Source organism: Ostrinia nubilalis, chromosome 28, assembly GCF_963855985.1.
Source record: "Ostrinia nubilalis chromosome 28, ilOstNubi1.1, whole genome shotgun sequence".
NCBI classification, from domain to species: Eukaryota; Metazoa; Arthropoda; class Insecta; order Lepidoptera; family Crambidae; genus Ostrinia; species Ostrinia nubilalis.
In genome coordinates this window covers 3,256,532-3,282,147 of record NC_087115.1, presented here as the reverse complement: position 1 = coordinate 3,282,147, position 25,616 = coordinate 3,256,532, and the positions used below count along the sequence as shown (strand labels likewise).

General features: G+C 40.6%; 3 protein-coding genes across 3 annotated transcripts in view; 2 read left to right on the top strand and 1 right to left on the bottom strand.

Annotated features, from left to right (window-relative positions):
• The window catches only part of LOC135085478 (uncharacterized), a 78,369-nt gene extending 73,777 nt beyond the window's left edge, over nt 1–4,592 (top strand). The window contains exons 17-20 of the mRNA XM_063980269.1: nt 150–262; nt 745–924; nt 2,770–2,943; nt 4,158–4,592. Of these exons, the coding sequence (XP_063836339.1) occupies nt 150–262; nt 745–924; nt 2,770–2,943; nt 4,158–4,315 (625 nt within the window). The 3' untranslated portion in view covers nt 4,316–4,592. The remainder of the gene's footprint in view (nt 1–149; nt 263–744; nt 925–2,769; nt 2,944–4,157) is intronic.
• LOC135085479 (uncharacterized) overlaps nt 1–7,550 on the bottom strand; it is a 140,616-nt gene extending 133,066 nt beyond the window's left edge. The window contains exon 1 of the mRNA XM_063980270.1: nt 7,252–7,550. Within this exon, the coding sequence (XP_063836340.1) occupies nt 7,252–7,405 (154 nt within the window). The 5' untranslated portion in view covers nt 7,406–7,550. The remainder of the gene's footprint in view (nt 1–7,251) is intronic.
• Nucleotides 7,551–8,121: 571 nt separating this feature from the next.
• On the top strand, nt 8,122–24,409 carry LOC135085438 (ATP-dependent RNA helicase abstrakt). Its single transcript, XM_063980235.1, has 13 exons — nt 8,122–8,438; nt 9,026–9,208; nt 9,646–9,813; nt 12,511–12,700; nt 13,742–13,878; nt 14,621–14,718; nt 16,300–16,463; nt 17,704–17,791; nt 18,940–19,057; nt 20,556–20,672; nt 21,541–21,731; nt 22,901–23,000; nt 24,020–24,409. Exons 1-13 carry the CDS (start codon nt 8,219–8,221, stop codon nt 24,106–24,108), a joined length of 1,863 nt encoding a protein of 620 aa, XP_063836305.1. The 5' UTR covers nt 8,122–8,218; the 3' UTR covers nt 24,109–24,409.
• The last annotated feature ends 1,207 nt before the right edge of the window (nt 24,410–25,616 follow it).

The following is a 25,616-nucleotide window of genomic DNA, read 5'->3' as shown; positions in this document are numbered from 1 at the left end:
GGTGCTATTCGAGCACGTTTTATTTGAACGGGTGCTTAAAGTGGAATACGTGAAATACGGCACTGTTTAAAGCTAAAGAAGTGATTAGAATAAGTTATAATTGATGAAGTAATTAACTGTAACTTATAACCAATCATTTCTCCTTCCAGAGACACAATACAGCCAGGACAGACGCTGAATGTAGTGGTGAGCCTGTTTATCACGGCGACAGCCACCCCTGGTCTGAGGGACTTCATCACCTTCTCGGCTTTGAGCACTAGTGGTAAGTAGATCGACCACCAAAATAACTAACTAGCAAAACAGTCAATCGCCAGTTATCGACGTCCACCAAAATAGAAGTTGATAAATGTATAGGAAGCGAGTGCAAAAGATAAAAATGTAAATAGCTCATACAAGTATGGGTCGCGCAGCTAAAATATCGAGTACACTAGCTCCCTCGCTCTTGCTAAATGTCTGCAAGCGAGAAAGAAAGAAAAAGCACTTGTCAGTCAGACTACGCAAGATGTAAGCGCAGCGAGCGTAATACGCTATACAGATACAAATCTTTGTTTGTGTTTGCCTATAACATCTCATGTAAAGGCGCTTCATATAAGTTTATCTGCAGAAAATAAATTACTTTTATGATCTTTTTTCATAACATACTTTTTCGTATGTGAAAGAAAACCAGAGCAAATTGCTTAGCAGAAAATCGTAATGGAGAATTGAAATATAGAAAGCTACAATACTGTTGAAAATTCCCTGCAGGTGACGAGCAAGTATCCATCTCATCGTACGTCTACGTCATGAGCGCTGGTACGGCTATGAATGACGTGTGGCCGCCGGAAGTACGTCACAACTTCCAGGGTTCATGCATCGGGAGGATGGGAGATGACTGCGCACAGCACGTGTGGTCTGCCTCTATCATCGCTAGAGATGCCAACGCAGGTAATATTATCTATGGTTATTTTTAATCATGATCATTTCCAGGTGGAATGATGAGGTCATTAAATTCATAGTCATAGCAGACTTATCAACTCGGAAAGGGATCAACCAACATCGGACCCTTTCGCGCGCTGTAAACTGCGAGGCAGACGTTTACGCCACGGTGCGGATAAGTGTGCGTTGCAGTTTGGAGTTTCATACAAAGAATAACCGCCTGAACTGATACGGTTAAGAATGTTCAGATCCCTTTCTGGGTTGATAAGTGTGATGCGTCCTTTAGTCTTTACTGCAGAAAGACCAGAAGCAAATAGAGGAGTTGGCCTACACTCCCATTTCGGACTATGGCCAACTAATTTTGGACGCAAGCTTCCAAGGAACCACAAAACATCATGTCCCTAGTAGCTAACTACCAAAAGTCATCGGTCTATTGAGCACACTACGTTTGCCGAGACGTAATCTTGGATGAGCTCATTCAACCGACAGTTATGTATTTAAAATAGTGTTCCCGGGGCCTATAGGCTTTTAGGCCTAAAATTAAGCCTATTTAGTTCTTTTTTTGGCCATGATAGACTACTAGGCTTTTAAAAGGCTACTCATTATAAAAAGCCTATAGGTTTTAAAAAAACCTGTAGGCCTAAAATAGCCTTTTAGGCTTTATTTCCGACTAAAGTCTTTTTCGAGTAGTAGGCTTATTATAAGGCTATAGCCATTATTCAGGCTATGGCTTCGTATGAATTAAACAAAGTATTTTTGTATTGCATTTATTTTCTAATTAAATAAAAACGTTATGCAAAATATACATATAATTTCTTTTTTGATATATATTTTTTTATAAAATTTAACTTATTTCTTGCTTTTTAGTTAACTAATTATTACCTTGATGTTACCACCGAAGGTAGGCAGTACATTGAGACCATATTCTTCATGTCTAGTGTAAAATAATATTCCCTACAAAATACAGGTTACCATATCGGCAACCTAAAAAGACCCCCACCTTAAAAACATGAAAGAATACAACTATTGGTCTATTTGTACCTATAATATTTAAATAATTATCCTCCAACTCCTAAGCATTAAGTAGTTTTACCTTCTATCATCAGCTCATCAATAATTATGAGATCATGATTAATTCCAGGAGCGAATACTTGAATAACTTAAAAAGTTTGAAAAACGATATACGTGCCTATAAAATTTGAGGGTTGCCCTCGATTTCCCTAGGATCCCATCATCAGATCCTGACTTGGTAACAATGGGACCACCTCAGAAGTGTACCCTATCGAACAAAAAAATAATTTTGAAAATTGGTCCACAAAATTGACGGAGTAATCGGTGAACATACATAGAAAAAAAATACATACAGTCGAATATAACCTCTTCCTTTTTTGAAGTCGGTTAAAAATAAATAAAATAGACCTAGCCTAAAGGACTAAAAACCTTTATAGGCTTTTTAGCCTTTCAAGCCTTTTAAATATGCGCCTAGCCTACAATAAGGCTAAAAGCCTATAGTAATCGGGTGGACAAAAAAAAGGCTATGAAAAAGGCCTAGCCTAAAGGCCTAAAAGACTTTTTAGGCTTTTTTCCCGCTGTAGCCCCTAATTCATAGGCTAGCCTTAAAAAAAAGCCTAAAAGCCTATAGGCCTCGGGAACACTAATTTAAAAGCTTCTAAATTCGCAAAATAATCTGACCAGTCTTTACAAATGCTTTAAGTACTTGCGATTTGCCTATTCAACTCTTTCGAAAAGATATGAACGATTAGAAAGCCTAGACAAATTTATAGTTGTGACAATTTTAATTTCTAAATCGCTTCATGGAGCGAAGTAACATACAAAATTAATCAAATTTCCCAGGTCTACTACGCCTAACCTCAACGCCAATCGGTCTGTCATACGACAGCAACTTCGTGGCCGGCTCACGGAGCGAAGTGAACGGAGTATACAGAGCTACCTGTTGTGCGCCCAGAGTTGTGGTCACTGCGGTAGATGCTTTGGGCAACGCAAACAGTTATGTCATCGATATATCCAGTAAGTATTACTTAGTTATTAAATTTTTAGCGTTAAGAGTCGCATCTCAAACTAATTTGAAAATTATAAATAACTTGAAAAAATCGAACTGCCTTAGCATTGATGAAACAAACGCTGGCTGTAACAGCGTATTATATTCATCCAGTGTCTAAGTATTACTTATCTACACTAATATTATAAAGAGGAAAACTTTGTTTGGTTGTAATGAATAGGCTCAAAAACTACTGGACCGTTTTTAAAAATTCTTTCACCATTCGAAAGCTACATTATCCACGAGTAACATAGGCTAAATTTTATTTTGGAAAAAAAATAGGCGGGTTCACTATAGGCTATATAATGTAGTCCACGTGGGCGAAGCCGCGGGCGGAAAGCTAGTGCTGCATATAGTTTGTTTAGCTATGCTCAATCGTTGCGGGTCCAATGACAGTTTAACATTCCCCCGGGACAAACTTGACCTTCACTGGTTGGGTTATTGGCGGTCAAGCTGTAGATCCTGGCTACCCAGGAGTTGCAGCGGTGGGGACGAGAGGTAGGAATAGTCCCGTTATTTAGGTAGTATAGTGGTGGTCACCGCGGTGGATGCTTTGGGCAACGCAAACAGTTATATCATCGATATATCCAGTAAGTATTACTTAAGTTGCAAAATGTTTATTTATCTATTCTCAATCGTTGCGGGTCCAATGACAGTTCAACTTTCCCCCGGGACAAACTTGACTTTCACTGGTTGGGTTATTGGCGGTCAAGCTGTAGATCCTGGCTACACAGGAGTAGCAGCGGTGGGAATAGTCCCGTAGCTATGATCAGCATAGTATTTTAAGTGTACGCATCGTTTTATCTAAAAGGCATATTTTAGGTATTTCAAATTGAAGTTTGGGTTAATTTATAGCTATAAACAATGATTATTAGAAAGATGGTGATCTGGGAATGTCTGCTCACAGCACTAAATTGTCTAAGCAGACTCTTATGGTAATTAATCAGTGGCGGATTTGCCAGTAGACTAAGTTAAGTAAGCTGGATCCTAGGGCGGCAAGGGAGCCAAATGTCTATTTTACAAAATATGGAAAACTGTGACTGACCGAAATTAGGAAATCCTTGGAGGTATTTGTCCAGCAGTGGACGTCATTTGGCTAAAACGAACGAACGACCAAAATTATATCGAAGCCACATACAAAAACTTTTAAACTACATAATCACAATTAATTTTCCCTTTCCAGGTTACATCACAGAGGCAGGCATCGCTGCCATCGTGCTCGGGGTGTTCCTATTCATATTCCTCATCATCCTCATCGTCCTTCTGATCGTCTGGTGTGTGAGAAGACGGAAGGAGTCCCGAGAACTACCCTACTCCACGTCATCAAGGAACATCAGTTGAAGAAATCAACGTAAAAACCGGTCGAGCTAATTGCGAACCTCGCTGCGTCCGTACCAGAGCGACGACGTGACGTCACGGCTGCTAGGTGCGCAGTAACTCGACCGGATTGTATTTATAATTTAAAGTCATACAATTACATGATGCATTCAAATCTATATTTTTACTTTAACCTGAGAAATGATTTCGGGATTTTAGTTTGTTAATCCTTTCACTGTCATAGCAATATAATTTTTCATTGATTTTATACCTAAACACAAGGGAGAAAGATTCAAAATACTGTGCCTGTGTGCCAATAGCCTTATAAGTGGTAAACCCAGAATACACTAATTGTGCACAAGAACCATCAACGAAATAAGGTCCAAAATTAATGAACCACTATTTTCAATACATTCCAGGTAATTTTAAGATTATATTTTAATTTTAAATAATTATTTAATATACATACTGTGGTAACCATTAAACTGAAAGTGATTTTACAGGTAAATAATAATAATTAATAGGTACTAGTCTTAATTTTTGATGATAATACTAAATTCACTTGTATGTATGGAAAATAATGCAACTTCGTACTAATTAAGACACTATATTTGTTACCTTAAGTTAAGTGTAGAGTAATAATGTATGTTTTAAGTAAGATTAGACTAAAACCGATGTGAAAAAAAGGGTATCATTATAGTTCATTTCATCCACGAAGACTCGCTCACCACTTTTGGTCGAGGGAAGTGGGGGGTGCGGGGAATTTGATCCGAGCAATCCGAGCGGCATTATTGTAGTGTGCGTGTGCACTCTTGGATGATTTAGCGTGTACCTACCGATAACACTCAAACATTAGCGGAAGAGTGGTGGGGCGCGTCTTCGTGGATGAAACTATCTATAAATATCAACCATCAACCATTAAAAAGATAAGAAAATTCTACACACTACAAAAATTGCATGATTGCGCAGCTATTTACAATCGCAAAGCAGACGTTTTGTAGTTGCGGAACGTGACAGGTGCAACTGTCTTTCAACAATAGGGATGTTTCCTGGGTAAAAAAGCAAAAGTTTGAATTAGTCTGTCAGTTAACTTATCAAAAAATTCTCGACACATATTTTTCACTGTTTCAAACTACTGAAAATTGAAAGAGATAAAGCGCGTCCAAAGTTCCCGAAAAAAGAGAAGAAAGAAGAGGCCCGTGGCGTCAAGGCGTGCTTAAAGTGTAGCACTTTGTGACGTGACGCGGAACTCCAACGATGGTGTGTTTAATTCATAATAAGACAAATAAGGAAAGTCATTGAGAACTTTAGAAAACCTGTCTATATTTAACTTTAAACATCTTGAATGATAAATTTTTTAGGAGATGACTCCTGTAAATTATTGCATTTGTGGCATTCAATGAGTTAAAAAATCATTAATATTTTGACATAAATACAATGACATAAAAAGAGAATCAGAATTTTTAACAGTTTGAAAAGGTGCAATAACAGGCTAATAACAGATGGGATTTTCTCCAATTGAAAGGTAATTTCTGGAACCTTTTCGATACAAATATTGGGAGCCAATATAATAACAAAATATTAAGCTCCCATTATATTTTTATTCTGAAGCTACGCTCAAAACTTGATTCAATCTGTATAAAATCTAGCCTGTTTTTAACAGAATTTTAGTATCAATACAGGCTTTATTTAAATTCAAATGCATACTGTAATTTAAAATGTATTCCTGAAAATCATACTTGTCATGGAAAATGAAAATGAAAATTCATACTTGTACAATAACAAGTATACAGACCATACTTGTATTTATCGTTTTACAGTGTCATAACAGGTAATACAGTTTGTACGTAAAAAATAATTTTCCGTTAACTTTTATTTTACTAATACGGGTAGATAAATTAAGATTATTTAATGTTGGTATAAGTATATGAAACGCCATGTTTTTTAAGGATTGTAATATGCAAAAATATTTCATTATATTTATTGTATTTTCGACTTTGTATTTTTATTTCTGAAGCAAAGTGCTTCAGAGGTTTCAAAGTATACCTAGTGTGAAGCAGATCGTAGTATTTACAGGTTCGTAAAACCAATAGACGGAATCTACTTCCCAAATAGATATGCCAACGAGAAAATGGAGGGGCAATTGCAAGAATGTTACACAAAATAAAAATTTCAAAGTTTTTATTCAGTACTTATAGGCCTTTATAGGTGCTTATCTTTTTCAATTGTTTGAGAAATGTTTAATGAATTTTTACGTAACAAGAATCCGAAATGCTCCTGAAATTGACCCTTAAAAGTACCAATAAACTGAAAGTAACAAAAATCAATAATTGTTGGCACCATTGCTAATCAATCAATAGTATGTTTACAAATCGAATTATTCTGGGCTGATATGCACAATGAGAATCTAAGTGTGACTCTTCAATTGCCCAGCAAAACTAACTATACTAGGCTGATAAAATTATGATTAGTTAGTAGTATTTTAGGGGTCCATCCCTGAAAAATATTGGCATACAGAGGACTGAAAGTTTCAGTGATTAGTTGAGTTAAAATTATAAATAATGTAAGGAACTTACAAAAGTAACAAAATCTATGAACTTGTCGACTTTCCTATGCTTGTTACCGGTCTTGATACAGAATTCGGGGAAGAAACCGCTCTCAAAAGGGGCATTACGGTAAGATTTATATAAGAAGGACGACATATTTTGACACTAATATTTTAGCACTAAACACACGAGTTCTGACACTTTTGTCCACTTAATATGTTGGTGACAGTCTGTAATTAATGTTTTCATATAGAAAACTACACAAAATCTCGCCAATTTCCTGCAACATACGCAAATGTTGACGGTAAACTAACGCAACTGATCACGCGTACTTTTGGCATGTTTAAGGTCTCAAGGCCAACCCAGAATCGTTTTGCGCGTAGATATGTTATAAAAATAAAGACTAACACTCACCTTGTCTAGTGATCAGCTCCTGACTCTGAGCTACGGGCAGCAAAACAGCATTATGTGTCAAATCTTCCAGAGAGAGACCAGTCACTGCGGTCAGAAGAAGTGGATTTTTCACAACATTCCTGTTCGTGTGATCACCAAAACTTTTGTCAGACATTTTGTCATAAAACAATTAACCGGCGGAAATAAAGTTTTTCGCGAATTTACACATTTGGAGGTCACAAAAATTAAATTTAATTATATAAAGTTACGTGTCACTTGCATATTTTGACAAATTTTTCTTGTGACAGTCCGATGTGTCCAAGGCAGTGTTTGAATGTAGTTCAAAAAGAAATTTAAAATAAGAATCCCTGGATTGCCTAACTTGAAATTTTTATTTTAGAGATAAAATTGTTAAGAAATTAATTTTATTTATAAAAATATAACTTTAAAGTAAATTGTAAATGCTATTTATAAAAGAAAACATGCAATAACAAAGAAGTTTATACTTTTTACCAAGTGATAAAGAACTGTCTTCGTAAACATTAAATTAGCAGTATTATTATACGCAGAATGTGCACACTCATCTAATTTATAAACAAATATTTTACAACCTTAAATAACTTGTTGTCCATCCAATAACGTAGAAAATAGCTAATTGCTATATTTAAACTTAATTAAGAATATCGACGCACTATAATTTATTAAAATACTTTAATTAATCGCTTTAGGAAAATATCAGTATCCAAAGACCGAAACGTAAACGGTAAATGACATCTCAAACGTCAAAACGCGTACACAATCGCTTTGCAATCTATGTTTTGCGGTCAAATTTGTATATTATAGTTCTTTATGTCTTAGCTATTCAGCCCAATTTCGATTAACATTCTGGCATAAGAATATAGGTCAATAACATCCTGAAGCGTGCGTTTGTTGTGCTCTAATTTCATTGATTTCTGAGCATAAATCAAATAGTTGAGTTAAAAATAAAATGTCTGAGAATAAAGAGGACCCCCCTCCGCCAGTAAAACGGTACAGACGTGACGAGAAGTCCTCAGAATCTGAGGAAGACATCGATAATTACGAACCGTATGTACCGGTGAAAGAACGCAAAAAACAGAAACTCCTGAAGCTTGGAAGGCTGGGACAGCTGGCTGCTGAGGCTTCTACAGACCATAAGAGCTCAAGTGACAACGATCCTGACGATGAAAGTAAGTAGAACTTAACAATAAGTGAATTAAGACTTGTTCTGGAGGTATTGGGTTCAATTCCCAAGTGAAATAGGTGCACACGTGAATAACACCAGGGGGTTAAATTCACTACTCTGGTTGAAAGTTAAAAACCTCTAAAGTAGAATTAAATTTTATTATTTTTTGTGTTCTCAATGAATAAATTCTTCATCTTTGTGGTACTTTCTTCTTATTAGTAACTAGCTGAACCGGCGAACTTCGTACCGCCTGTGTTCATCATAAATAATGTAGGATTACCTATAATGTGAAAAGAATTTTTCAACTCATCCAGTACTTTTGGAGCCTAATTAATACATAGAACAAACAATCAAATCTTTTCTCTGTATAATATTATTGTAAAAGTCATTATTATTAGTTCTAGACTAGAAATAATTAACAAAATAATAAATATTATGCTCTAAAACGTAGAGCCAAATATTTATCTTGCTTGTACCAAAGTACTTATTATTGACTACCTTGACATTGACAGTGATGAAAAGAATCAAAAAAGTTTTAAAACTTATTACCTATTTAAATGAAATGTTTTTTGTGTCATTTGATCGTTTCAGCATCTCAAGAAGAATGGGGACGCCGCTACAACGTCTCCTTACTGGACCAGCACAGCGAACTCAAACGGATAGCGGAAGCCCGGGCGTTGTCAGCGGCTGAGCGGCAAGCGAGGGAGGAGGAGCATATCCTGGAGAGCGTCGCTCAGAGCAAGGCTTTGATGGGCGTCGCTGAGTTGGCCAAAGGTGTGTAACAAGGAGAAGCCCCCTTTTGTTTAATAAAAAGTTGTTTGTTTATTATAAGTTTTAAGTGTGCTAAATAAACATTTTCTCATTCTCTTTATTGAAAACCCACCAAAAACTTTCTTACTATGTGTTAATAATTAATATACTAAATTTACTAAGCGGGGTCCCATTGTTGTAACAATTCCACTAGAATAGTACTGCTCTATCCACTATTTCTTCTTTTGTCAATTCTCGTGCTACTTACTATTATATGTGTTAGTGTAACTATTTGTATATATTTGGTATCTTATTGTGAGTAACTACAACTATGTGTCCAACAACAAAGTGGACTGATGATCATATAACCGTTGTTCAGTACTACACATCCCTTGGCTGAAATGATCATAATGATGAAATCCTATTGTTGTAAACGTGTTTTTTCCCTTCTTTCTACAAAGGCATCCAGTACGAAGAGCCAATCAAAACGTCATGGAAACCTCCCCGATGCATCCTCGCACTTCCAGAAGAAAGGCACGAACGCGTTCGAAGGGAACTGCGTATACTGGTAGAAGGAGAGGATGTGCCGCCGCCCATCAAGACCTTCCAGCACATGAAGTTCCCTAAAGGTCAGTGTGATCAGTCTACTTTAAAAATCATTCAGTCTCACGCACGTGCGCCTTTATTGAAAAAAGCGTGAATCCCGTTTTACCCCGTTTTGCAAAATCCCTTCTTAGTGAGCACCTACGTTCTAAACGGAACCCCCACTCAAAATTTGGGACTCCTAGCACTTGTAGTTTCTGAGATTTCGTGATAAGTCAGTCCTTTGACCTTTCGCTTTTGGGTCCATATTGGCTCACCTAAAGTTATTTACCCGAAATTGTTCTTCCTAACGATTTTAAATCCGAATGATCACTCTTCCTAAAATTTTTCATCCTAAAGTTTTCATTCATACTATTTGTAGTGCTACTGGTGATGTTCATAACACTCATGTTTCCGAAAATTTTAATTAATAATATCATTAATGTAAATATATTGAAACTCCTACTGTTTTTTATCATAACACTTTTATCCCTAAACATAATTACCATGATATTTTCACTCATACCACAGAATAATAATAAGTACTACGTACAGAAGGTTTTCTTCGAAAGGTAACGTAAGGTCACAGCTCTAACCTAACCTAAACCAATAATTATGAATAGGACCGATTCGTTTCTGGAACTTGACTGAATGACTGGAGCGGGACTCTGGCTTCGCTTGCTCGGCTCGTGCGTTGTGATCACAGCTCTAACCTAAACTAAACCAATAATTATGAATAGGACCGATTCGTTTCTGGAACTTGACCGAATGACTGGGGCGTGACTCTGGCTTCGTTCGCTCGGCTCGTGCGTTATGGTCACAGTTCTAACCTAAGCTAAACCAATAATTATAAATAGGACCGATTCGTTTCTGGAACTTGACTGAATGACTGGGGCGGGACTCTGGCTTCGCTCGCTCGGCTCATGCATTGTGGTCACAGTTGTAACCTAACCTAAACCAATAAATTATGAATAGGACCGATTCGTTTCTGGAACTTGACTGAATGACTGGAGCGGGACTCTGGCTTCGCTTGCTCGGCTCGTGCGTTGTGATCACAGCTCTAACCTAACCTAAACCAATAATTATGAATAGGACCGATTCGTTTCTGGAACTTGACTGAATGACTGGGGCGGGACTCTGGCTTCGCTCGCTCGGCTCATGCGTTGTGGTTACAGTTCTAACCTAACCTAAACCAATAAATTATGAATAGAACCGATTCGTTTCTGGAACTTGACTGAATGACTGGGGCGGGACTCTGGCTTCGCTCGCTCGGCTCGTGCATTATAGTCACAGTTCTAACCTAACCTAAACCAATAATTATGAATAGGACTGATTCGTTTCTGGAACTTGACTGAATGACTGGAGCGGGACTCTGGCTTCGCTTGCTCGACTCGTGCGTTGTGGTCACAGCTCTAATCTAACCTAAACCAATAATTATGAATAGGACCGATTTGTTTTGGAACTTGACTGAATGACTGGGGCGGGACTCTGGCTTCGCTCGCTCGGCTCATGCGTTGTGGTCACAGTTCTAACCTAACCTAAACCAATAAATTATGAATAGGACCGATTCGTTTCTGGAACTTGACTGAATGACTGGGGCGGGATTCTGGCTTCGGTCGCTCGGCTCGTGCGTTATGGTCACAGTTCTAACCTAACCTAAACCAATAATTATGAATAGGACCGATTCGTTTCTGGAACTTGACTGCATGACTGGAGCGGGACTCTGGCTTCGCTTGCTCGGCTCGTGCGTTATGGTCGTAGTTCTAACTTAAGTTAAACCAATAAAATATGAATAGGACCAATTCGCTATATACTTCCTCAAGTAGACGTGCTAATGCCAACAAACTTGAACTTGAGACAAGTAATATTATCGTCAAAGAAAGAAATCTAAACAAAAAAGATATGACTTTGAATAATAGTGTAAAAAATGGTTATGTTGAGAAAATATAGAAAAACAAATAAAAGTATATTAGATGTTTATTGCTAATGACATTATGAAGTTGAATTATTCGGAATTATGAACATTAGAGACAGAGTAGTTAGGAATTGTGATTGTTAGGATGAAAAATGTTAGGAAGAACATTTTCGGATTTCCAATTTTCGGAGTTGAAAATTTAGGTGAACTTTGGCGCACCCTTCGCTTTTATTAGATAGTATGAGCAGCGTAGTGTGACGCGGACGCGTAACGGTTTCCGCACGCCCGTCATATAAAATAATATTAAAAAAATCATTTTCTTGACTCAATCAGTCAGTCAAGTTCAGGTATTATAATAAATACAGTTAAGCAATAGGTATTATAGAAATTATGTCAGTTATAGGGTGTATCCATTATCCTATTCAACAATCTTCTTCAGAAAAGTTCTCGTTCTGCGTTTGCAGGCCTCCCACTAGGTGGATTGACGAATCGATCGAAACGATCTGGTGAAGGTCGCGAAAAGCACCTGCATGTGGGAAGCGCAGGACCCGTCGTTATAGAAATCCTTGGGAAGGCCTTTGTCCAGCACTTAATGTTTTACTGAAACGAACGAAGTATCCAAATGCAGCCATATGCAGACGCCCATTCAGCTGCTTTAAAAATCAACGAATAATCTTTCTCTCCACAATGAACGGTTCTGCGCTGCCCGCATCCAGGTTCTTCTCGCGACTTTCACCGTTAATTGTGGAAAACCTTAGGGGAGGCATTTGTCCAGCAGTGGACGTCATTTGGCTGAAACGAACGAACGAATCTTTCTCTCTCTTCCCAGGCATTCTCCGAGGTCTAGCAGACAAAGGCATAACCAAGCCGACCCCGATCCAAGCGCAAGGCATTCCGGCCGTGCTCAGCGGGCGCGACATGATCGGCATCGCCTTCACCGGCTCCGGGAAGACGCTGGTGTTCGCGCTGCCGCTCGTCTGCTTCTGTCTGGAGCAGGAGCAGGAGATGCCCTTCGTCAGGTACCTACTGCCTTCCCACAGGACTCCCTCTCTTCCCAGCAGTGTGGTTCCAGCAGATCAGAATAAGACCACCCTCACTATTCCCGTAGTCAAAAATTCGTCATTCCAAAAAGTGTTCTGTTAAGGAAGCAGATCAAAATGCAGCCTTGGAATGCAGCTCATAAGGCACTAATAGTGGTCACAAAGGAACACCTTCGCTGGAGCGAAGTAACTAAAAACACACCGGAACGAAGCAATTTCAGAGCCAAGATTGTCACTTTAGTAACTTTTTCTAGGGAGAGCAGATGTCCCACTTTTGAATTTTACCCTGGATGCGTCCAGCTATCTCCATAAATGAGACACCGAATTCCCGCGTTTTCGCTTACACTTGCTTTTAACAGAAGATTAGATGCCGTTCAGTGTGGTCTCGCTCGTCCATAGAATAGGACCACCTTCACTCTTCCCATGTATCTCCTAAGTGATTAAGCGTTTCGTAAATCACTAAGGAAGAAACATCTGAACATCAAGCCTCCTCAAGTATCTTCAATGACTCGAACCGTCTGTGGTTGTTCCAAGGTCTCTTTTCGTCTAGCCACAGGATCTTCAGTTGCTCTTCACCACTAGTGAACTGGACCGTGTGTGGTTCCCCTAAGATCCCTTTTCGCGTGGCACCCCGACCCTAAGAAAGAAACATGTGAACATCAGTCCATCAAGTATCTTTAGGATCAAGGATCTTCGGACCGTGTGCGGTTGTCCCAAGGTCTCTTTTCATCTGGTCTAAGGATCTTCAGTCGCTCGTCACTATGAGAGCGCTGGACTGTGTGTGGTTTTCCCAAGGTCTCTTTTCCAATGTCCAATGACAGTTTAACTTTCCCGCGGGAGAAACTTGACCTTCACTGGTTGGGTTATTGGCGGTCAAGCTGTAGATCCTGGCTACACAGGAGTTGCAGCGGTGTGAACGAGAGGTGGGATTTGGGAATAGTCCCGTTTTCTTTACGTATGTCATTTGTATGTATTTTGTGTACCAAATAAAGAACTTGTATTATAAAATATTGTTTTCAGAAACGAAGGCCCCTACGGCCTGATCATCTGTCCGTCGCGCGAGCTGGCCAAGCAGACGCACGACATCGTCCAGCACTTCATCAAGCACATCAAGATAGCTGGTGGCCCTGAGATACGCTCCTGCTTAGCTATAGGAGGTAAGTTACAACGTCATCATCATAAAGTCATTTAGTCTCCACTTTGGGACGTCCACGTCTGGAGTGGAGGCGCCTGGTGCAGAAAAAAGTTAACGATTTCCAACAGCAGCGGAAATCTGATCTGGATTCCAAGCGCGATGCTCTCAAGGCCAGACCACCAGCGGCTAACATTTACAACTACATCAGCGGTGTTCTTACGTGTCGACATTGTTCGCGCACGTTTACCAACAAGATTGGCCACTATAGCCATGTTAGATCACATGATAGGGCAGCCCAGCGTAGCCCTCTTATTGCGGACTAAAGGAACTTTGTTATAGTTACCGTAGCCGAAAGCAGCTTGGGAGTATTATTATAGTCTCCACAACAGGAGGTTCTTCTTCGACCTTGGTTCCTCACTAAGGATCGCGACCACATTTAGTGTTCCTCCACAGACTGCGGTCAAAGTTGTGTGGACCGCACGATGCATGACCGAGTGGCGGTATATACCAGTAGGCCTAGGATGCGCGCCGTGATAACTTTTATCGACGTCAAAATGTATGGGCAAAATCGATAAAATGGCGTGATAACCGCTTATCGCGGCGCGCATCTTAGGCCTACTGGTCGGGCGACCGGTCAGAAGAGGCTGCAGCGGCCTTGAGGTTTAAATTACTTCTAAACAAACTTCATTAGTGTAAATCTAAAATATTCGCTCAGGGTTTAAACACATAATCAGAAAACTTCTAACTTCGAATCCTTTGTGCAGGGGTGGCGGTTTCCGAGTGTATGGAGGTGGTACAGCGAGGCGTTCACATCATGGTGGCCACGCCAGGCAGGCTTATGGACATGCTGGACAAAAAAATGGTGAGTGGCAATACTTACGCCTGGTTTCCACTAAGGAGCGGAGAAATGTTTTGATAACCAATCAGATTTTATTCAGTCAACTGGCGGCCGCCCGCGACTTCGTACGTGTGGACCTCGTTTTACCGCCGTTAGATATCATGTTGATAGATGGCGTTTCACGGCTTCCCCCGCATGAATATTTACGAACGTCAAAAGCAGTAGTTTGTCCAGCGCTGTAGATTTGAACCAATGACGATAGATGGCGCTTTTTAGACACGTCTTATTTATTTATTGAAATTTGTTTGTCACATATCGTCATAAATTATAGCCTATATGTTAATCTGGGTTATAACTAATAATACTGTAAAGTTTCAACAAAATCCCCTCAGCAGTTTTTGCGTGAAAGAGTAACAAACACCCAGACATCCAGACATCAAGACATCCAAACTTTCGCCTTTATAATATTATTAGTAGGATTTCATTCAATCTGAATGACATCTGATTGGTTGTTCAAAACATTTCTCCGTCTTGGTGGACACCGGGCCTTACCGGCTGCTCGTCAGTTCTTTTTCTCTCGTTTTCAGCCAAATGACGTCCACTGCTGGACAAATGTCTCCCCCAACGATTTCCACAACGACCGGTCCTGAGTTGTTTGCATCCAGGTGTTTCCCGCGACCTTTAATAGATCGGTCTACCTAGTAGGAAGCCTGTCTACGTCTTCTGGCCCGTGGTCGACATTCGATCAATCCTTTGTTACGCTTATATTTAAGTCACATGAATAAATTTAACACAGAAAAGAACACAAATGTTTTGACTTTTTGACTAAAAAGTCGTTTCCCCTCAGTGGAGACTTATCCGGCTCGAAGGACTACTATAATATACGGGATGTTACAAGATGATTTTTTGATGATATCCAGGTGCGTCTCAACGTATGCCGCTACCTGTGCATGGACGAGGCGAACCGCATGATCGACATAGGCTTATACCTTCAAAGATTTCATTCTCCTTTCGTTCTCCGTTAGCCTCCTGCAGTGGAGACTAGAGACTAAATGACTTATCCGGCTCGAAGGACCACTATATAAGATCGCATAAAATTATGATGTCCAGGTGCGTCTAAACATGTGCCGCTACCTCTGCATGGACGAGGCCGACCGCATGATCGACATGGGCTTCTTACTTTTATAGATGACTAGCGGCCGCCCGATACTTCTTACGCGTGGATCCCGTTATAACCCCTTAGGGGTAGTTTTGCAAAATCCCGTCTAAGTGAGCACCTACGTCCTATAAGGAACCCCCATGCAAAATTTGAGACTCCTAGCACTTGTAGTTTCCAAGATTTCGTGATGAGTGAGTGAGTCAGTGACCTAGAAGATCTATACTAATATTATAAATGCGAAAGTAACTCTGTTTGTTTGTCTGTCTGTCTGTCTGTCTGTCTCGCTTTTACGCCTAAACCACTGAACCGATTTTGACATAGGATAGTTTTTATCCCGGTTTTTGAAACAGGGACGCGCGCGATAAAGTTTTTCTGTGGTAGACAAAATTCCACGCGGGCGTAACCGCGGGCGGAAAGCTAGTACATTAATATAAATAAATTTCCAGGTGCGTCTCAACGTGTGCCGCTACTTATGCATGGACGAGGCGGACCGCATGATCGACATGGGCTTCGAGGAGGACGTGCGAACAATCTTCTCGTACTTCGCGGGCCAGCGGCAGACGCTGCTCTTCAGCGCCACCATGCCGCGGAAGATACAGAACTTCGCCAGGTAGGCCACCGCTGGGACTAACGTTGGGACACCCAAGACCTTTCCCAAGGATCTTTACAAAAACTTTCCAGGAAAACAGATTTAGCTCAACAGGTAAACCCAATGCCAGTGACGCACAGTATGGCTCGCCAGGGATGCAGAATATAGCTCGCCAAGGACGCACAGTAAAGCTCTCCAAGGAAGCGGAATATAGCTCGCCAGGGAAGCAGAATATAGTGCGGTCAATACAGCTGCTGTCCCATGCCTAGGAAAATACAGAACTTCGCCAGGTAGGCCCAATGCTGGGAGGTCCATTGCTGGGCAAAAACTTACCCAAAGGATCTTTACAGCCACTGGTTCAAGAAGATAGATCTTCGCCAGGTAGGTCCGCTGCTGGGACGAGCTATATTGCTCCCTAAGGATGCAGAATGTAGCTCGCCATACAGACAAAATATAGCTTGCCAGGGACGCACAATATAGTGCAGTTAATATTGCTGATGTCATCATGCCCCGGAGGATACAGAACTTCGCGATGTAGGTAGTGGTGCTGGGACGAGTGGTCAAGCTGTAGAACCTGGCTACACAAGAGTTGCAGCAGTTGGAATGAGAGAGGTGGGAAAAGTTTCATGTTTCCACCAAGGTTCTTTACAGCCACTAGTCCAGATGTCGCCCAGGGAGATACAGAACTTCGCCAGGTAGGCCCACTGCTGGGATGTCCATTGATAGACAAAGACTTCCCCAAATGATCTAGAGCCACCGGCCCAGGAAGATACAGAACTTTGCCATATAGGCCCAACGCTGGGACACACATTGCTGGACGAAGACCTTTCCCGGGGATCTTTACAACCACCGACCCCTGAAGATACAGCACTTTGCCAGGTAGGCCACTGCTGGGACGAGTGGTCAAGCTGTAGATCCTGGCTACACAGGAGTTGCAGCGGCGGGAATAGTCCCGTGCTAGGACAAGCGTTGGGACGTCCATTGCTGGACGAGTAGCTCCCTTAAAGACTTCCACAACGATTAATCCTGCGCTCTAGGTACTTCCACCAATTCTCAACGAGTAGATGTTTTTAACAATCTTCACCAAATCGTCGGTCCACCGAGTGAGTAACCTGACTTACACTACGTCTTCCAGTAGTCGCTATTCAAGAACTTTTCTGCTTCAACAGCCATCAGTTCTACGAGCTACATTCCCCGCCCTCTAGACTTATTCCCTATGACCTATTCTATGATATTCATCTCTCTCTTTCCCTCTCGTCAGGTCAGCGCTGGTAAAACCAGTAACAGTCAACGTGGGCCGCGCGGGTGCTGCGTCATTGAACGTGCGTCAGGAATTGGAACCGGTCAAGGTACGTCAGACATGACAGGTCAAATTAATTGTTGATTTATAGACCCAATATACTGAACTGTCCTATCCGTGACATTGACAGCGGGGCGCCACCGTCAATACCGGATCGCTGGTTCCGATTTTTGCCCTTTTTATTGGAAAGTATTTAGTTGAACGATGGTGGCGCCCCCTTGGAGTTTGGTGGGACAGTTCAGTTTAGGTCATCTCTACTTCGATTGATTATTATTTTAAAACGTGTGTATAATCTTTTCTCCACCCGATGCAATAAACTTTTTCAAATGTTATGTAAAAACGTTAATAACGTAAAAACTTTACAATTATGTATTAAATGCTAAAAAAATAATACCTATAGGTGTATCGCTAAACTGAATCAGTGCCTGAGGTGTGGAAGCGGCACGGGAGGGTGTTTTTGTGACGTCATTCATACCTCAGTGACTGAGTTTCTTGCGCTGCTTCTTCTCAGCACTGGCCCATTTATTGTCCCGAAGCAGTGGTAGGGTTAATACTGGGACGTGTAAAAGCGCTTTTTTTAAGCCTATTTACAGAAATAAATGAGTTTTTAATGAGTAAGACAAACGTCAGCGAGACTTCAGATCTTCAGCCCCCCTAGACAAAACGCACTTTTTGATCGAATCGAAAATCGAATCCGTCAAAACTCCATACAAAAAAGGGGCTTTTCGACCACTTTTCGACTGGTTTGCGATTATAATTTGCACTTTGTCTAGACCCACAGATTTGTATGCTCTGTTACGTCATAATATGTCAATGTCACCCCTCCCGTGCCGCTCCCATGCCTCAAGCACTGACTAGACCAATAAATAGTTAGAGGCCCCTGGGTCTGCGGGTGTCTATGGGCGACGGTAATCACTTACCATCAGGTGATCCGTTTGCTCGTTTGCCTCCTATCACATAAAAAAAAAAAAAAAAAAAAAAAAAAAAAAAAAAAAAGGCAGTTAGAGGTAAGATAGCCAGTTCCTCCGTTGAGGATTCCGGGTGAAGCTCGCTTCCACCTTCGGCCTGATCATCACTTACCATCAGGTGAGATACAGGCCAAGAGCTTCCTCGCTGTTGATAAAAAATATTAAAATAAAATGGGCATAGAATCGGTAATACAATGGATCATACAGACTTACTTCTTGTATTTTTCAGGCGGAAGCGCGCACGGTGCACTTACTAGCATGCCTGCAGAAAACACCACCACCGGTGCTTGTGTTCGCTGAACGGAAGCAGGACGTTGATGCTATACACGAGTATTTGCTGCTCAAAGGTTGGTCATAACTGCCCCCTTACCCCCAATCTCCAATACGAGATATGATTTCTTTATGAGACGTGAATTTTCGAAAAAAAATTGGGAAATCTTTGAATGCACTCTTTCTTTTCAAAAATAAAGTAATTTTCTTTGAGTAAAATTTATATCTACAGTATTAAGAGACTAATGCCCGTTTTCACCATTAATCCCTAATTTTTAAGTGACCCCTATGGTATCACATTACAGGCATTTTGTTTTCATAGGGGTCACTGAAAATTAGGGATTAATGGTGAAAACGGGCATAAGGGTACTTTCCCTCCAGGTGGTATCACAAAATTCCACCCTGTATAATGTATGTATAGATCTACGGAGCGGCACCGATGCGACACCGCAACGCATCGTCATCATCTCTCTAAGAAGACACTACGTCCTGTTTTATATTGGAAGTAGACAATATACTAACGAATCCCATACCAATAACTTCCCATAAGATGTTAGGCGACCCACTAGGAAAATACAAAACTCACCATAATTTTTGACATGATAAAGTCCTTTAAAGTTCTGTTGTCTAAAGTCTGTTCGACGAGAGTTGATAAAAAAAATTTAATATCAGAGGTTCTAAACTCATTATAAATTGCGGCCCGCTAATTATTTTTGTCGATATAATGAAAAAGTTGGTAGATTATTTGGCCTGGCCTTTTTTTTTGGCCTGGATTCTCGGCTCGGTTACAATTTAATTTTGGACTACCATTTATAAGAATGTTCTAAAAATACCAATTATCTACCAAAATCTACTAAACGATTTCGCACTACTAAATCATCGTTCTCTTTGCCTCAAGAAAAAAAGCCTCAAAAAAGTAGAAATCTACTAAAAGTGGTCACGCTGTGGCCGCCGCCGCCCGCCGGCCGGGGCGCTTGACGACAGCTGCGTGGCTCGTACCATGGTACTCAGTGCGCGTTGTGACAAACGACGCCCGCCATACAGAATGCGATAATTAAGCGACAGTCGCTATTGCAAGACATTTCATAATATTTATCAACTCTCAGCGACTTTAGTTGTAGTTATTATCTTGCTGTGTACTTGCATCGAATAAATACTTTTCTTTCTTTAACTCAAAAGATCATACATATAACTTTAAAATAATGATTTTCCGTGACAGACCACGCAAGCGAAACCTCCTACACAAACTACTATATATATATAGTCGGCCGTTTGGTGTAGTGGTTCAGAACGGACTACTATGCCGAGAGGTCCCGGGTTCGATTCCCGGCCGGGCAGAAATTGAAATGATGAATTTTAATTTCTGTGACGGGTCTGGGTGTAAATATGTATAATATGTATGTATTTAATAAAAAAAAGTATACATATAAGTAGTATATCCGTTAAGCTAGCACCCATAACACAAGCATTGAGTTGCTTACTTTGGGGCTAGCTGGCGCTGTGTGAAATTGTCCAAAGATTTGTTTATTTTTATTTATTTACTACTAGCTCATCATCTACCGTTCTTTCCTTCAGGAGTGGAAGCCGTAGCCATCCACGGAGGAAAAGACCAGGAGGAGCGCTCCCGCGCCGTCGAAGCCTTCCGGCGCGGGGAGAAAGACGTTCTGGTGGCTACCGACGTCGCCAGCAAAGGTAAGCTTCTTTAAACATAGACCTTTTTCCCTTTTTCGGCTTATTCCACTTATAAGAGTATAGAATAAAGCCTGGTCCGTGAGCACGTAGAATTTTGTCCAATGACCCCAAGCTACCCATCCTTATCGCTCGCGCGTAATTATGTTGCTGTCGCGCTCGCACACTCACTGCGGGCGCCCGTCGCACAGTCGCGACAGCAACATAATTACGCGCGAGCGATAAGGATGGGTAGCTTGGGGTCATTGGACAAAATTCTACGTGCTCACGGACCAGGCTTTAGAACTTTTTGTTCACTATTCCCCGTTATATTAGGATTTTATTTTTAACATTATAAGCTCCAATTGGCGTTAACGGGGAATAGTGAACAAAAAGTTCACTAATCCCCGTTAACGGGGATTGTCAATGGGGAATAGTGGAATAAGCCCTTTTTTCTTCCACAACTAGCTGATCCGGTGAACTGCGTACCGTGTTCATCAGAAATAACGTAGGATTCTTATGGCGTAAGAAATTATTATGGAAAAGCCAGAATGTTGCCACAGGAACTCTGTGATAATTGTGAAAAAAGATATAAACATTGGCGAGTTTTGGCGCGTTTGATATGTTCCCTGCGAAAAAAAATGTTATGAAATGTATGACAAATTGTACAGCGCCACTGGCGGTTACTTTCAAGATAGATACTTCATAGATTTTTAACGAGCTTGCTAGCGATGACGTATAAATAATAATAAATAAATAATAATAATGACATCTTAAAAATTACCTTACCAGGTCTTGGACGATATCCAATGTTCTGATTTGAAAGCTTGTTCTTAGAAATATTGTTTTAACACACATATTAATGTATTCCCTTTTATGTCACCACACCCAGGTCTGGACTTCGCGAACATTCAACACGTAATCAACTACGACATGCCGGAAGACATAGAAAACTACGTGCATCGAATTGGACGCACAGGCCGCGCGGGCGGGGAAGGAGTGGCTACCACTTTATTGGGACGCGCGGCGGATACCAGTGTCTTAAGAGATTTGGCGCATCTGCTGCGGGAAGCGAGGCAAAAGGTAAAACACAGGAAGTTACCTCGAGACACAGGCAGCAACTTCGAGACACAGGCAGCAACCTCGAGACCCAGGCAGCAACCGCGAGACACCTGCATAACGTCGATAGTCGACATGTTTACACTTAGACTTTAATTAGAGAAAGTAAGGTCTAATAAATTAGCAAAATAATTATGTTTATACTCGAATTTGCTATGGTAAGATCCCCTTCTGACCCACCGCACTACCAAACCACACTACCAGTAGTGTCGTGGGGAATATTTTTTCCCTTCTGCACTACCAAGCCAGTAGTGTCGTGGGTAACATACATCTTCATTCCCATCGACACTACCTACTACCATAACTAAATGTAAAATTTGTAAAATTTTGGATTGCTTTGCAATAAATTATGTTTATATGCAACCCTAAACTCGGTACTTTGCAGTTTGACGGAATTTACTGAAAATAAAATATTACCTAAAAGGGCTTATACCTATATAACTTTGCGTGAAAGAAAAACAAAAATTAAATTATTTTTACCCGACTGCGGCAAAGCAAAAGGAGGGTTATGATTTTGACAGGCTATGTATGTATGTATGTTCATCTATTCCCTCGTAACTTCTAAACTACTTATCAGAATTCGACAAATGACATATCATTAGAAGCGTCTTAATTGTCCGCTGGTTATATGGGGTTTCACAAAATCTAATGTGGCGCCCTCTAGCGGACAAACCATACAGAGTAAAAAAATAAAGTTAAGATAAATGTGCCGTGTTTGGTATCATTTGAAAGCGCTTTACTTGTACATTTACCGTAACATGTACATTAAATAAGCCCTTTTAGGATATATTTTATTTTCAGTAAATTCCGTCAACTGCAAAATTGCACAGAGGTTAGTGTTGCATATAAACATAATTTATTACAAAACAATCCAAAATTTTACAAATTTTACATTTAGTTATGGTAGTAGTGTCGATGGGAATGAAGATGTATGGCCCTTAAAAATTACCCACGACACTACTGGCTTGGTAGTGTAGAAGGGAAAAAATATTCCCCACGACACTACTGGTAGTGCGGTGGGTCAGAAGGGGTAAGATCAGTTCCTTTGATTTGGTGCATCAAAATCCGTTCAGATTTTTCGTGAATCCATATAAACGTTCGCATTTAGGTATTAATATGATAATGTTGTGCAGGTACCCTCGTTCCTGTTGGACATGATCGGCGAACCAGACGTGCCGGCGGCTGACGGCCAAGGATGTTCATACTGTGGCGGTCTCGGACATAGGATCACAGGTATGTCAATATACAGGACTATTCCCACCTCTCGTTCCCACCGCTGCAACTCCTATGTAGCCAGGATCTACAGCTTGACCGCCAATAACCCAACCAGTGAAGGTCAAGTTTGTCCCGGAGGAAAGTTAAACTGTCATTGCACCCGCAACGAAATTAATCAGACTATGTGGACCGACGATCTGGTGAAGGTCGCGCAAAGAGCCTGTATGCGGGCGGCGCAGGACTTCTTTGTGGAAATCCTTGGGGGAGGCCTTTGTCCAGCAGTAGACGTCATTAGACTAGAACGAACGAATGCAAGCTTGGGTCTCTTAGGGTTCCGTACCCAAAGGGTAAAAACTTACTGCGGTCTTAGTAATAGGACGTTCGACTCGACACTCGATGCGCGTTCAAATTCGAAGTGTTTCAGTGTTTTTATACATTTATCACTTCACTGCACTTTAGAACACAAAATAACACCAGATTTGTACACTTAAGTCCATTAAATATAAATTGAAACCATTTAAGTTGTAGAAGCAATAAAGGATTTAATTTATTTATTTAAAACAGATCGACCATGCTTCCCGTTCAACTACCCTCCACGGAATCAGAGTCAGACTTCGTAAAATGCCAATCTATTAGAACAGAATAACCAGGGCTGGATTTAGAGGTCTGAGAGTCTCGGGGTAACAAGGAGTGGAGGCCCCCCTGGCACTAAACTATTTCAATATTTCATGTTTAAAGTTTTTAGTAGTGCTTACTAATCTGAATTTCAATTTCATTTTTCGAAGTCTCTATTGTGAGATTTGTGAGGGCCCCTCTTTTGTGGAGGCCCCGGGGCTGTAGCCCTGGTTACCTTCCCCTAAATCCGGCTCTGAGAATAACACAAAAATTAATGTTTTGCTTATTACCACGACATGAAACACTCACAGTATAGACTATAGTCCACTTAAAGTCAGTTTCTTTTTCTAAAAAGACACAACTTTAGCTCTACCAAATGCTACAATAACTGAAAATGTACTCACACGAGTTTTCTTTCCCAGAATGTCCAAAACTGGAGGCAGTGCAGAACAAGCAAGCGTCCAACATCGGTCGCAGGGACTACCTGGCGAACACCGCTGCGGATTATTAGTTTTAATTCTACCCGCGTTTTTAATGAATTTCAAAACCACAACAAACATGTTGTCAAATTCAATTTTTTATTAGTATGTAGGCCTTTTTCAGGGCATTTATAAACGTCGTCAGTGTCTTACAGAACGAAACTCAAAATTCTATTTAATTTCACTTAACATCCACGATATCTTCATAGATGATGAAATAATGATGTATAAAAAACAGATTTCAGAAAACATGATTTATAAAATGTAATTCTATCCATAGTAAATAAGCTGAATGTTGTAAATATTATTGTAAATAAATTAATGTAAGAATAAGTGACGTCTTTTATTTTCAAACTTCAATCACGGAATACTGATAAGTAGGTACTCTTCAATACACAAACTTTGGAACTAGATAGCATAGTGTATGTTTAAATTATGTAAAAGGATATTTATTTTATTTGTCTGGAAAGAACGCGTAATTTCTATGTTTTTCATTAGAAAACGATAATGTCATTTAAATTAATCCTAAAGGTAGCGGGGAAGCTTTGGACGCAGGCCGCTACCAATCGATCAACGTGCAAAGCATTGGGGGAGGCCTATGTTCAGCAGTTGACGTCATAAGGCTGAAATGATGATGATGAATGTCATATAAATATGAATATGAAGTGAATGACGTCATAGGTTTGATTTTTTTAATGTCATTAGCATCAACTAATTGGCTTAATTTACCAGAGGCAAATGCAAGATTTGTCCTACACTCCCCTCGCTTGCCAGACGGGTTGGGGAGGCCTGATGTTCGCATATTCAGCCCCTTAGTAGCCTCACGTTCGTTGGAACAGTGGCGGCGTAGCATGGGTTGGCACCCGGGGCGATCACACCGGCACCCCCTGGTACCCCCCAGGATTTTGGGGTTACCTACAGATTCGAAGATTGAAAGACAATAGCACCCCCCCGTATCATGACATAGACCGCAGATTTGCCATGCAGATGCGCCAGTGAGTACTAATCTGCGCGACTTGTGTCACCCCCTGATGCTTGGCACCCGGGGCGGACCGCCCCCCCCTTACGCCGCTACTGCACGGGAAGGTTTGGTTTGGGAGGATTATTATATTTTACTGGAATATGACGGGTGTCGTTAACTATAGGTTTAAGTCGTTAACTATAGCTTTAAGTCGTTAACTATAGGTTTAGGGTAAGTGCCTGAGCTATAGGAGCCGCATGGGAGGGTGTTTTAGTGACGTCAAACGTCAGCGAGACTTCATATGTGGTTCCAACCGTCTTGTATGCTCTGTTATTATTATTATTATACACAGTTTTGTTTTTCAAATATTATAATTTTATTTATAATATCTTATCACATCTATTCTTTATAATACTGTACTTACACTTAAAATTTATACGCGCACTATTATTATTATTTATGTATATTTTATGCAGTATAATATGTTAGTGTCCGTGACTCCCACTCGGAATGGGGCACACTGAAAACCAGCGTCGTGGCCTTCCTCACAGGGGGCCACGGCATATGCTGAGTGGGGTC

Coding starts and splice junctions, on each gene's coding strand:
- LOC135085438 (XM_063980235.1), top strand. CDS start 8,219: ATGTCTGAGAATAAAGAGGACCCCCCTCCGCCAGTAAAACGGTACAGA. Junction 9,209..9,645: donor CGTCGCTGAGTTGGCCAAAG/GTGTGTAACAAG, acceptor CTTTCTACAAAG/GCATCCAGTACGAAGAGCCA. Junction 12,701..13,741: donor CAGGAGATGCCCTTCGTCAG/GTACCTACTGCC, acceptor TATTGTTTTCAG/AAACGAAGGCCCCTACGGCC.